The sequence below is a fragment of the Oculina patagonica genome, chromosome 6 (genome assembly GCF_052425735.1).
Source record: "Oculina patagonica isolate OP01 chromosome 6, crgOcupat, whole genome shotgun sequence".
In the NCBI taxonomy this organism is placed as follows: Eukaryota; Metazoa; Cnidaria; class Anthozoa; order Scleractinia; family Oculinidae; genus Oculina; species Oculina patagonica.
Window position 1 is genome coordinate 36,484,305 of NC_135763.1, and position 13,763 is coordinate 36,498,067.

General features: G+C 36.9%; 1 protein-coding gene across 2 annotated transcripts in view; it reads right to left on the reverse strand.

Annotated features, from left to right (window-relative positions):
- Positions 1-13,763, reverse strand: part of LOC144657570 (uncharacterized) — a 36,706-nt gene that overhangs the window by 21,024 nt on the left and 1,919 nt on the right. The window contains exons 1-14 of one of the 2 annotated variants that reach the window (XM_078517916.1): positions 12,749-12,899; positions 11,119-11,158; positions 10,649-10,800; positions 9,643-9,730; positions 7,690-9,109; positions 7,076-7,196; positions 6,860-6,939; positions 6,093-6,312; positions 4,278-4,363; positions 3,537-3,650; positions 2,210-2,296; positions 1,025-1,114; positions 769-825; positions 516-650 (exon numbers count right to left, since the gene is read on the reverse strand). In XM_078517916.1, coding sequence (XP_078374042.1) covers positions 516-650; positions 769-825; positions 1,025-1,114; positions 2,210-2,296; positions 3,537-3,650; positions 4,278-4,363; positions 6,093-6,312; positions 6,860-6,939; positions 7,076-7,196; positions 7,690-9,109; positions 9,643-9,679 — 2,447 coding nt within the window. In that variant the 5' untranslated portion in view covers positions 9,680-9,730; positions 10,649-10,800; positions 11,119-11,158; positions 12,749-12,899. Of the gene's footprint in view, positions 1-515; positions 651-768; positions 826-1,024; positions 1,115-2,209; positions 2,297-3,536; positions 3,651-4,277; positions 4,364-6,092; positions 6,313-6,859; positions 6,940-7,075; positions 7,197-7,689; positions 9,110-9,642; positions 9,731-10,648; positions 10,801-11,118; positions 11,159-12,748; positions 12,900-13,763 lie in introns of those variants that run through there. The other variant, XM_078517915.1, reaches the window with a different exon arrangement.

Sequence of the window (13,763 nt, forward strand, 5' to 3'; positions counted from 1 at the left end):
AACCTATACAAAATTTCATTCAAACCAAACGAGACGTCAAAATGATGGCTTGCATAGTTAAATTGCAGATCACAAGGAGGACAGTCTCATTATCAATTAAACGTTAGAACCTAGTATAATATCAACGCGCCATAGGTCTGTTAAAGTGTAGACTGCAATTGAACAGTTGTATTTTTGCGAATGCGCTCGGTCTTCGAACGGGAGGTCTGGAGCCAATGTCAAAACTGAGAGAGGGACTGGAGAGAGACGGATTCGGAATGAAGCCGGGAGTCGTTTTTTTCGCCCTCAGGGCGTGCGAGGCTCGCGAGACGATCGGCGCTTCGCACTTCAACCATCGGCGCGTCAGGCCTTCGATAAGTGATTGTTTAACGATTTTAGAGAAAAAAAACAACTGTTTTGCAGTCTAGTTAAAGTGTAGTTGAAGTAACGGCGAGTGGGGGCGGGGTAGGGGGCAGAGGGTGTATGGACACCCTCCCCTCCCCCCCCCCAAAAAAAAAATTCAAGCAGCAGCTCACTTTTGCAGACCACTTCTGTAGCTCCTATCCGCCTGTCTGTCCATCAGACGAACTTTCCAGTGATGGAAGGACTGCTTTACTAACTTGTGACGATGATACTCTTTGCACATGCTCTGGAACCGCAGGCGGATAATTCTGAAATTACACGGGATGGTACAAAAGTAGTTAAAAATACGTTATTCTTAAGCCTGGAGTTAAAAGCTTTGCGCAAAACACGAAAGTAGTTTAATTCAAGGGAGCTCAAGTGACTTACTTTGCATATTGTGTCCAGTTTTTCCAGCAACAGAAGGCTTTCACAACTATGCGTTTCCTGAAAAATGAAAAATTTGTAACATTTTTTTAGGACAAAGATTATTTATTTTTTTATTTATTTATCCACCGTGCCGAGAAAACGTACAGTATAATTACAATAATCGCAGTTATTTTATGTAAGCACTGTTTTTTTCATGACGTTCCTTGTTCTACAACACAAGTTTTATTAAAAAAGTTAAGTGCAAAATGCAACTTACGAGGTTAAACTGTGGGCCACAACAGCTTTCTGTGTGTTCTCTTTCCAAACAGCGAAGAGTCTGGCTTGTAAATGCTCTTCATAATGAACTCTAGAAGATAAACAACTTTGAATTAGTCAACAAACTTGTTACAGTCAAAAGTCTACCCATTGGTTTTTTCCTAATTTCATAACAAGGCATCAGGTTGATTTTCGCAGTTCCCAATTCTTTGCTGAAAGATCGCCTTCTTATCAAATTATTCTTGAATTATCTTCAAGTAATCAATTCAACTACCGGCTGGCGGTCCCAAAAATATCCCAAGGAAGACCTCATAGAAAGCACTCGAAGGGCGTGAGAACTAGCATTGTGATTGGATTCTTCTTCCGCTTCTGTTTGCGACTCCGACAATCTAGTTTTCACTGGATCATAAGCGACGGAATTATAAGCGAAATTTTTCAGTATTTTGTTATTCTTTGTTGTTTCTTTTCTTTTTCTCCTTTTTTTTGTTTTTAACTTATTTTTCTTGTCTATAAGCACATTGTTATTATTACACTAGCACTGAATGTAATTTTCGTATTTTGTAATCTTTATATCTTGTAACTTAAATCAATAAAAAAAACATTAAATAAAAAAAATAATAATAAAAAAAATAAAAAAAAATTAAAAAAAAGCGAAATCGGAAGAAAATTGAACCCTTCTGATTCTTTCGACTACAATTCCGTCGAGTTTATAGCTCTCCTTAAAGGAACTGTGTCACAGAGTTTAGCTAAATTTAGTCATTGGAAATGGCCATCAAATTCGGTAATATTAAAACCCTCTTAAAACAGTGAAAGAACATTTAAATAACACAGCAAAAATAAAAGAAGGTATGAATGGCAAAAAGCGACCAAGATTGAAACGGATTGCAATATGGGACAGGGTTATTGAAATATTGTTGGGCTGAACAGTTTTCAAAGTTGGTCTCGTTTGCTTCAAACTTTAAATTTAAATGCCCGGGAGACAAATTTGGTTGCAATGAAACTATGGTTTGAGCATTTAGATCCATAGGAGTTTCATGGCGAGTATTTTGCAAAACTTAAATTAACTTAACTCAGCCGTGACACAATCACCTTAAGGCTCTAATTTTTTATTTTCACTAGGTCGTAAGTGATTTTAGTGAAAACCAGGTATACAAACGGCTAATATATGATAAAATTAAAAACGTACCTTGCAACTTCTTTCAACCTTGTCTTGACCAGCCTCTGTGAGGCATACAGCCGCCAGCTGTGCCAGCTCTTTGTCAACAGTCCAATTCTGGTCAGAAAAAACAGTCCTTGAAAATTAAACCTGATGTGATCATACTTGTGAGAACAAGCTGCGTTTGAAAATGTACTGGAACGCGATCCCGAGAATGATGACAGAGAACTGCGAGCGTCCCAGTCTAAAGACAACACTTCTATTCCGGTGTTGTCCATTGTGCGTTGAAAATAAGTTTCTGCGTGATTGTACATTTTTTTTTTACTTTCGTTCAGTATTGAGAATAACTAGGGAAAATGCCCAGAGTGAAAAAAAATTATATTAAAGACTGAGGAATTCTCATTCAATCAAAACAATTTCCATCACAAGCTGAAGTGCAGTTTGACGTTGCAGTTTCTTTCTTTCTTAATTCTTAATACTTAAACGGATATAAAACATTAATTTTAATCTTTGTAATGAATCCAAAGAAATTCGTAGCTGTTAATTAAGCGTTAATGAACAAACATTTAACGTGGCAAAGAAATGTATTATGAATAAGGATTACGTAGAAAACACCTGTAGCATAATATAAATCTGAAGTTTTTTTTTCGCAAATTGTAGTTGAAAATGAATTTCTTGACTGCTACATGTATGAACGCTAACATAAAGTTCTGCAATTCATGCATTGTGCAGTGTACATATTCATATTCTTTACTCGTAGAAATAAACTCACGTGTAAACAAGGCAAAAATTACCTTTAAGTTATTACATGAAATTTTCGCGACATGTTAATTTCGCGATTTTGAGGTGCGCATATTTTGCGACACATAAACTTCGCGATTTTGGAAAAATTTTGCATTCTGGATCACTTTAACTTTGCGTTTTTGAGTAAGACACAATTTACATTTCTTGGCAATATTATTTAACATGGCCTTGAATTAAATAAAACGACACAATAGCGTCAAAATTAACAAAAACACAAGGGCGGGACTAAATCTCGGCAACAGCAACAACAGAGCAGTTCTCACAATTTCTTCAAGTAGGTCATGCTTGTAGGTGAGTTATTGTTCTTAAGTCAACAGACGACAACATCCACTTACATTTATTTGAAAAATCCTTTCAACAGTGGCACTAAACTTATTCTTTCTTGATTATTGACATAATACACTATTAGCGTCACTTTAATTTCGAGATTTTTTTGGAATCGCGAAATTCGCGAAATTAACGTGTCACGAAAATTTCATGTAATAAGGTAAATTAAAGCACTTTTCAAAGACAATAACTATTTACCATTCACCAAGTGTATGCAAAAACCTACTTGTAGTTCAAGGAAGCCACTCCATTCTTCTGTTCTGTCTCATACTTTATTTTCCATTTTGCGTAGTTTCTTGACAAAACATGCCTGTCAGCCACCTCTTCCATCATTGCATCCCTATGGAAACAAAACATGAAATGGAAAATGAATATTTAGAACAAAAACACATACATGTACCTTAAGGTTACTATTGTTAGTGGCTACTAATTTTAGCGGTTTTAGCGAGTTGGGCAAAAATCGCTAAATTTAATGCTCGCTAAAATTTGTCTTGGTCGAGTTTAATACTCGTTAAATTTAAGTACACCCTCTCCCACCCCAAAGGGAAACAAAATAAAGCATACTCGACTTGAAAAATTCTTTTTAATTACAAGACGCCGGTAACTTTGTTCTTTCTGGCAATGCAAATGTTTGTTTAATTTCAAGTGAGTTGTTTTTTTACTGAACATACAATGAGCGCCAAAAGTGTTGAGACAGTCGGCACTTTTTGAGTACCTTGGACAAATTTTACCCCTCACCCCTTCAATATAACCCCCTCCCCCCGAAACAATGTTGCATTTGTTATCTGCAAGACTTGCCTTGTTTGAGTACAACATTGAAAAGGGGGGAGGGGGAGTGGTTCAGAAGCGGCAGCAGATTAAAGGTGAAAAAACGGGAATTTTAAATTAGTATCAATTTCATCCAACTGTCTCAAGAACTTTTGACGCCCATTGTAGGCTTCATGTAATACGTCACTTAGCTGATGACCTGTTCTGATCCATTCTGAACATGTGCCATTTGTCAAAAGCTTCTCTGAGTCTAGCTGTTACCTTCATGTGCACACCCTTCTGCCACTGAGTAAGAAAAAAAAGCATGATATTGCTTCAAATATTACACACATTTAGGCATACATACATTGTACAGAATTGAGGCCTCCACTCTTATCAAAAGATTTTAAATTTCGGCACAGACCAAAATAACTAGTAATACGTGACTCGCAGGGCCTCGCGAAGCTCTGGGTTATTGTTGCCTAGTAACGGACAAAATACAGCAGACATAATACAAACAGAAACTGAACTACACGATTACAGAGACTTCGACAAAATACCGCGGACAGAATACAATTACCGAGACAAAATTATACAGACAGACTTTTAGTAGAATCAACTGAACAGCTACAGGATAGATTAAACAAGGGAAAGTGATGCAGCGCGCTTACAATTAGAATCGGAGGAGGAGAGAAATATTCGATGACAGTCTGCTCGAGAAAATAGTGCCACGCGTAGACAACAACAACAATTACAGCAACAGCAACAGGAACTAAACAGAGATGATTATCTTTCCAATGGATGGAGAAATTCCGATCCGCCTTTACATCAGCAACAATGGGTTCAGAACGAAATGGCAAATTTTCATACAACAATGAACAGTTTTCGACACCAGCAGTTTACCTTATTATAGGAAATTAACGATACATGTTATTAACACGAATTTCAAAAATTCACGTTAATTTTATGTATGTTAGTTTTTTTACTATAAGCATTTGACCAGAACTTTTCCTAAATTCGCGTTAATTTTATTACGCGTAAATTTTGTTCGCGTTGTTAAAATGCCTCGTTATATTCCAATAATAAGGTATATAGCCTGAATAGGCGTTGATGGAGTATTATGAGGAAATCAGTGTTATTTTATTCCGAAAAGAAAAACGATAAAAATGAAAGGCTCAGGATTCGAACCCAGAAAAAAAAAATGAGAAAAAAAAATAAAAAATAAAATAAAACCCTAGCCGGGTTCGAACCCCCTCCCTTAGTCCCGAAGATCTGATTTCAAGTTCGACGCCTTACCATTTTAGGCCACCAGCGCGCGGCTGTGTGACGTCATTTCCGCCACACATCAAGCTCACAAATATGACCGTAAACTCCACACGAGATTTCATCCCGCCTGAGCCCTTTGAGGGACAAAATTATACACCCCGCTACGCTCGGCCTTCGGCCTCGCTTCGCGAGGAATTAACTGAAATATCACAACAACGGCTTAAAACTGTAGAAGAACTCAACAGAAACACAAAAAGGCCAAAAAGAGGCATGGATGGGCAAAATTCGAGAAGATTAAAACAGATTGCGTTCGGGTAAACTTGAAAAACGTCGGCCCCAAATTTTTCAAGTAATTACTCTTGCAATTTGTATGAAAGTGACATTTACAATGCTCGAAAATTATCCTTGTTTGTTATGTGGCTGTGCTTTTTCCAGTAAGAGACCTTTGCTCTGCCAATTTAAAGTTTAGAGCTCTTAATTAACAAAAATAAATAGAATTACCAAAAATACCGTGACCTAGCCCCCTTAAGTACATGTAGTACTACATGAGTTTCATACAACTGAAGGCACATGTATAAACCTGTGAGGCCTTACTAACAGTAGGACTTTTTTTTTACATCTGATATTACATGTAGGGAGCCTACATGTATATTTGATTGCATATCAACAGCTTTTTTCTGCAGTGGGGGGGGGGGGGGGGGGAGGCGGGTGGATTGTGGGGGTTTGGGAGTTAATTGTATTTAACTATGTTATGTTTTTTTCCCCATACCTTCAGCCAGTACTTTGCCATGATCCTTGCACTAGTCCTGGTCTTCATTTCAGTAACAGACTGCTTGTGCTGATTGACAGCGAATCTTAACGCACTTATCCCTTTCTGCAGCATTTGCTTTCTGCGCAGTGTGTCTGCCTTTTCTTGCTGGGCGTATCTTGAATTTCTCCAAGCTTCAAAGCACTTCTGTTGCATCTCTGTTTGCCAGAAGGTCACTGCACTGTATAAAAAACATGATTATGCTATGGTTTGGGGAAGGTGCGATGACCTAATGGTTAGCCTGCTGGACTCCAGATCGAGCGGTCTGGGTGCAAGCTGTGACTGGAGTCATTGTGTTGTGTTCTTGGGCAAGACACTTTACTCTCACAGTACCTCTCTCTACCCAGGTGTATAAATGGGTACCTGCAAGTTTAATGCTGCGGAGTACCCCTCCAATGTACTAGCATCCCATCCAGGGGGGAGTAGAAATACTCCCAGTTGCTTCATGCTACTGAAACCAGCTAGGATACGCTCTGGCCTGATGGGCCACTAGGCTCGAACCCAGACCATGCTATGGTTTTAGTATGTTTTCTACTTTTAAATTCTTTCAACCAGTTTGTTTTTTATTGACCTAGTTTGTCTTATACAAATAATAATCATTACATTGTTAAACAAAGGAAAACAATAATCAAATTCAATTGATTTGTAAAATCTGATCTGACTCATTATTTGAAGACATTGACAAAAAGCTGTTAATTATTTGAATAATTTTTTTTAATATTAAATACCTTTGCAACTTGACTTCATCTTCCTGTTTAATAAGTCTCTTTAGCCTCGTTTTCTGATACCAGCGTCGAAACATACGACCCTAAAGAAAAATATGTGAAGAAATGAGATCTAAAACTTCAGTTCTGCAAACTCAACAATGCAACTCAAACCCATCTATTGATATTGAATAAGAATTATGTGTATTCAAACAGTATGAATACTATACATGTATGTACCTTAGTGAGTAGGTCTTGATAAGAATTTGGGCTGGATGTGCGCGAGGCTTCCAGTAACTTCATGGCCCACAGCGCAGAGGAAATTCTTTGTGATGTATCAACTGAAAATGAGTTTGTCAAGCTAAAACAGACGAAAGGTACAAATAAAAACAAACCTCAGTCATTTATTATGATTTAGATAAACTGTACAAGATTAGATAAAATATTTAAAATACAAACAAACATGGTACAGAATAAATTTTACTTTCCTTATGACATACGGAAACGTTACCATGATAATCACAGGGTGGTGGACGAGGTGGGGTAATAAAATGGACTTACAACAGCAGCCTGAGAAACATGCATGGCCGTACAAGCTGAGGTATAATCTGACTATCACAAAATGTTATGTGAAGTGCCACTTGAGAAACAATACTATGGGCTACATGTATATGGTTTATATATACTGTATTGTGTACATATACCATCAACATCATCATCATCATCACTATTGTCGTTGTTGTTGTCGTCATTATCACCATCATCATAGAGGTACATGTACATGTACAATATGTACACTACGTGACTGTACATCAGCCACTAACAACTCTAAGTCAAAAAAGACATACATGTACCTTAAATCCTGCAGCAGGTTTCCTTTTTCATCAACATAGTCATCAAGTGAGTGTTCTCTCTTGCTGTGATAGCTGTTTCTGTCAAACTGTGGCCGAGTGAATTTTGTTGGTGGAGAAATTTCTGGACTTGAATTCATGCCTCCACTACTCAGTAACTCCTCAACGGTGAGACTAGCATCTCTGCTTAGTCCGCTCGACCTCAAACTCCCACTCAGAGTCAAATCCACTTTGCTGTTCGACTGTTGCAAAAATTGATCCCTCTGAGGTCTTTCTGATAATGCTAGACTAGAATGCAAAGTTCTACTTCCATCAAATTCCAAACGGACATTTGATTGCCTTGGCAATGACGTTGAATTCCTGGGGAAATTTGATGCAAACAAGCTGTGCTCATCGTACAGGGACAAAACCTGAACTGAACCCGAGCTCTGCTGTGAATCATAGCGATCTAGATTTCTACTGGTATCTCTAGTGGGAGGGGACGGTGGAAGAGGGACATCACTCGTGCCACCATATTTGGTATTTTCCTTTTTAAGCAGCCTTTCTCTCTCCACTGGTGCAGCTATCTGTTGTCTTGGTTTTTGATCAAGGGTCCTTTTCAACTCACTGCTGTGGGATCCAGGTCCATTAAGACTTTGCCCTAGCCCTCCACTCAGTACCACATTGCTTTGTATCTTGTGCTCCCTGGGTGTAACAGAGCCATTCCAGCTGGACCCGTTATCAAATCGGCTGTTCTTAGAATAATCTTTTTCTCCTCCTCTGTTTGATTTGTCAATGCCCTTTACAGAATTTGCAAATGACACTGATTTAGGTGAATGTTCCTTCTTCCCTCCAGTGTCATCTTTATGTTTTTCTCTTTTGTGTAATGATTCCCTTGATCTTTGCATAAATTTATTGGCCAGCGCCTCTTGAGAACTGGAAGTTGTGTGGCTTCCACTCGATGGAAAACTTTTCTTGAGCCTTTCCAAATAACTGGCATTTTCTCTATTAGCAACTCCACTTGCACCTCTTCCTGCTATAACAGGCTTATGCGTGGATAGCTCAGAAGAAACAATCACAGGAGGAACTTTAATTTGAACATGACTTGATGAGCTTGTGGGATAAGGATAGCTAAATTCATGATGCCCATTGCGCTGTGGCTCATCAAAGCCATTCCCTCTTCTCTGTTTGCCGTTAAGCATCACATTGGACTGCCTGTAGTACAAGCTACCATCAAATGCTTTGGATGAAGTCATGACTGTGTCCTGTATTCCTTCATTAGCTGCTGTACTGTTTCCAGTTGCATTGCCCTCTGTAGTTTGATTGCTGTTAAGATGTGTAGTCCCTGAGAGCAAGCATCCTGGGGATGGATGACTTGTATCTCCCATTACTGAGCTGAATGGATTGGATACTTCAGTGTCCAGAAAGGTGTGAGCTCGGTGAGCTATTGAAATACAAACCAAATATGGTTATTACTGTTAAAATGTGTGTATATTTGTACAGAGCTGCAAATAACAGTCGGTCATCGGACATTGGCTGACCAAAATTTGCTTATGTCCGACAAAATCCCAAGTGTGGTCGGACATGATGTCCCGACAATTTTTATTTGTAAATCATTTTTCGGCAACAATGAATAAAAGTCTGTCCGACCACAATTTTGTTTTGTCTGACCAATATGGTGTTTTAGTAGGCCATATGTCCTTTCACGTGAAAAAAATTATTTGCAGCCTGTTGTTAATTGCTAAAATGAGAAGTTGACAACTTTTGTTTCTGCCTCTGACAAACTCTAAGAATGTAAAATTAATTAAATACTCATGAACAAGAGCAGCTGACCAAAACCAGTGGCAATCTAGATTCTTGGTCAAGGCCTTGTGTGCACAATGCATGAAAAGGAAGCCCTAACTGAACCTCTTCTATTACCGGTAATAAAAGTAACACTACATACAATAATTTTAATATACAGTTACTGTACTGTACCTTCTGCAGTAGCATGATAAGGAGGTCTGGAGACCATATGCGATGGTGGGATGAATTCTGCAGGGTGAACTGATTTGTGAAAAGATTCCTGCAAAAAAACAAAGTAATGTAATGATTCAGGGTTGGAAATAAGGAAAAACAGATTGATAGGTGATTTTTTGTGAATGTGCAAAATAATGATAAAGATTTGACCACTTACAGCAAGGCACCAAAATGTGTGACCACTTTTAATTTATTCACATTCTTTCATGCAGATTTAATCCAATCAGAAGTCAACTGCAAGCTATCCACGGCTTTTGATTGGATTGGATTGGATCTGCACGAAATGTGAATAAATGAAAAGTGGTCACACATTTGGGCGCCTTACGGTAAATATATAATTTTTAAATTTATTAAATTTTATTTAATTTTTGGCTGGTAAATTTGATCAGTAATTACCGATCACTGGCCGTTATTTCCCAGATAAATAACACAGTCAAACATGAAGTACTCTTTAAACAATACCTGCGTTCAATCCTGGACTAAAGTGTTATTTCCAACCCTGATGATTACAATCATCCACTAAGTACTACAGTAAAGAAGTCTGCAATTTACTCAAAACTACATCAAACCCTGGCATTAAAACCCTAAATGTACCTACAGATACAGTACACACAATCATGCATTGTAGATTCAGCCTCTGTAAAACTTTTGCTTTCGAGAAAATAGTGATCACAGTCGTAAATTCAAAACAATGTACATGTACAATACACTGGCATTAACATCTAGTTGTCGAAATCTAAAATGCAATCTACATGACATGTAGATTGCATCAATTTTGACACTATACACCATTTAATATTTGGTATTAATAAATGTTTTGAATAAACTTTTTTTATGACTGAAATTGTGCCAATAAAAACAATCAAAAGCCATTTTGATGACAGTAAAGTCCTGCTGCTTATAATAGATCTATTCAATGAGTTAACTGCAAACTGATTCAAGCAAAAAATCAAATGGTACTGACCTTCAACGTATCAGGCAAATCATAAAAAGAAAAGTCGGACCATTCCTCATCTGAACTCTCAAGGCTTGCTTGCTGTTGGTAGGTCTTGTTACTCGTTGGCAAGTCCTGCTTTGAGCTTTGATGCCAGGGTACAGGTTGATGATCACCAACTACTGTTATTGATAATAACAGAGATGTCAGTCTCAATGTTCATGTCTATCACTTACATGTAATAAATGTACGTCAGTGACTCAGGGCAATTTTTACTTGTTTTTAGAAAAAGAAAAAGTGCTAAAATGTGTATAGTTCCATATTAAGTTATCCATACCTCCCCCATGGACGGTATTTTCCTTAGACCCCCCACTCCTCCACTCCTTTGAGACCCCCTCCCCACAACCCAGGATTTTCCAATTCCTTCTATGGAGGAGTATGGCCATTTCCTGGGAGTTCCGGATCCACACAATAATTATTTTTCTCATTTCTACATGTACCTTTCTTCCTTGACAGATCCAGCTTAGAGTCAAAGCCATTCTGCAAAATGATAAAAATTGTTTTATATGATCATGAGTTTAGGAGCAAAAATGTTATTAATAGTTATGTTATTGAATCCGCTGCCATGTCCAGACTGGGATAGAATTTACTAACCATGTGGAGGGTGGCCATTGAAGAGAGTAAACAATAAGTTAGAGTAAAATTAATGCATGGATCAAGAGTAAAATGATATTCACTAGTCAGTCCATTCCAACATTGGAAAAGATTCGGTTGTGCTGTTTACGCTACCAGAGATTACAAATTAGATTTAATTGACTTGTACATACAATTTTAATTATATTTTATATCGTGCTGCTGACTTCGAGAATTTAGCTGGCTGTAATTTCAGAGGAATTGTGATTTCTTGAACCCCAGGGGTAACAGAAATTGGCTCAAGAAACAAGGAAGGTTAAGAAATTGGGAGTGAAATTGAAATGTTTGACTTTGTGAAGCCAATCCAAGGGTAACAACTTCTGGTTAGAGTTATCAAGAAGCTCAATATATCGAGCGTCAAGTAATCAGGATTCTATTGTACATGTAATGTAACTGACAGTCAATATTATACATACATCTTAAATAGAATCAGACATTTAATATACTAAAAAACATATCATGTTTTTTAGTATATTAAATGTCTGATTCTATTTAAGACACAAATCATTAATAACAATTGCACTAGAAGTACATTACATGTAAACATTACATCATAGACACAAAGAGAGTCCTACTCACTCTGTTACCCAGGATACGTATATGTAAACAAGATGCTTGCTTACGAAAAGCCAGCTGCGTGCTACATGCATTTCACATGAACAGATATTGTGCGAGAAATAAAACTATATTCTACTTACTGGCTAACTTGGTATAGAAAGTGTTTAAGTCCTAGATCTTATATACATACATGTACATGTACATGTATGTAGTTAGTAAGATGTCATTGAAAAGAATTAAGTAACAATGAAATTAATTTTGTACAATTCAAGGAAATGTTTTCGACAAAAAAAGGTTCATGAAACACTCTGATTGTATTGAGTAACACTGCACTTGAAATAATTATATACATCTTTAATTGCAGCAACATCAAACAGAGAAACCAAAAACACAACACAACAAAAATGAGTATATGATTGTATACAAGCAGATACAATCAGCTGACATCCAAAGTTTAGAAGTTTTCTTATATTTTACTTACAAATATTTTTTTTCTACCTGTAGCAATATCCGCCCTAAGCAATGTTTCTACAAAGATAGGAGTGAATTGGTACCTGGTTGCATGTATTCAAGATCTTTAAAAGTCTAGCCAAAAAATTAAGTACTGAGTACTTACCGGAGTTCTAAAAGCGCAAATCGGGACTTTACAACATTACTGTACGTACAATGTAATGTTTAAAGCCTTAACATTCACACACTGAAAAGAAAGGGGCTCCAGATTCAATCAACAACGCTCTAAGATAATACTAACAATATCATGAAGGTGATACATGTATATGGCATGAGTTTCTGAGTTTACAAGCAGGCCTTAAAACATGTACACATTGCTAAATGCTCTTTCTGCCTTATTACAGTACACAGAACAAAGAACCAACTTACCAATTGGCCCAACCATCAATAAATCACGGCAAAGCATTAAGATCCTAGACTGCATATATGGGTAATGATGTCACAAGAAATGATAGTGAGGATTTTGAGTAAATGTTATCTTCTTGATCACTGAAATCAGAGTAGAAACTATTGATTGTAGTGTTCTTAAAGTCATTTGCAAGCCAAATTATCGAGAACAAAAAAATTGATATTGACTATCCATTAACAGCTTTGACAGCTTTGTAAAAACTTGTCACATCAAAGCTGGAAAGAACAGAGAATTATCACGTTTCACATCTGCATAAAGCAAAACTTGCGCTGTCTTAAGTAAAGTATAGCTTGCAACAATCAGAATTACTCGCACACCAAAAAAATATCTCCTTATTTTAGAGAAATTGTGATAGCAATCTTATTTAGGGCAATTTTCTCAATTTAGGGCATGCATTGTGAAACTCTTAGCTGTTGATACATGGTTTTGTATAAATTAACAATGTTTGCTTTTAAAAAAATTCCTGAATCACCAATCAATACTCAGCCTTATGTCGTAGCTTGGTTACAGATTACTTTTTAAAGTAAACAATCTACATTTACAAAATAAAGCAGTAGTTTACTAAACTACTCACTGTGAATTGGACGGTATACATATCATCAGTAGAATTTGAATGAATAGAAAACAAAATCAATTTAAAAATGCCACACAAATTTGATATTTTGCCAGTACATTGTACGCTTTATAGGCCAACCTGATGACCAGTACAAAACTGTTGTTAGAAGCACAATTATAATAAAAATGTTATTTTTAACAGTCTAAGCAATTTAAAGAGGAAAACATTTTTTTTTTTCAGTTTTTCAGCATATTTTTATGGAACATTTTACACTTAAAAAGGTGGAAAGAGGTACAGTAATGGAAGTTACATGCAGTGTACATTTGCTTGTTGTGTTATAAGAAATACATGTAATACGGACCAGAGTTCTTTTGGAAGGCAATCTGTGAGTTACTGTACAAAATCAAATAAAGCAGGCA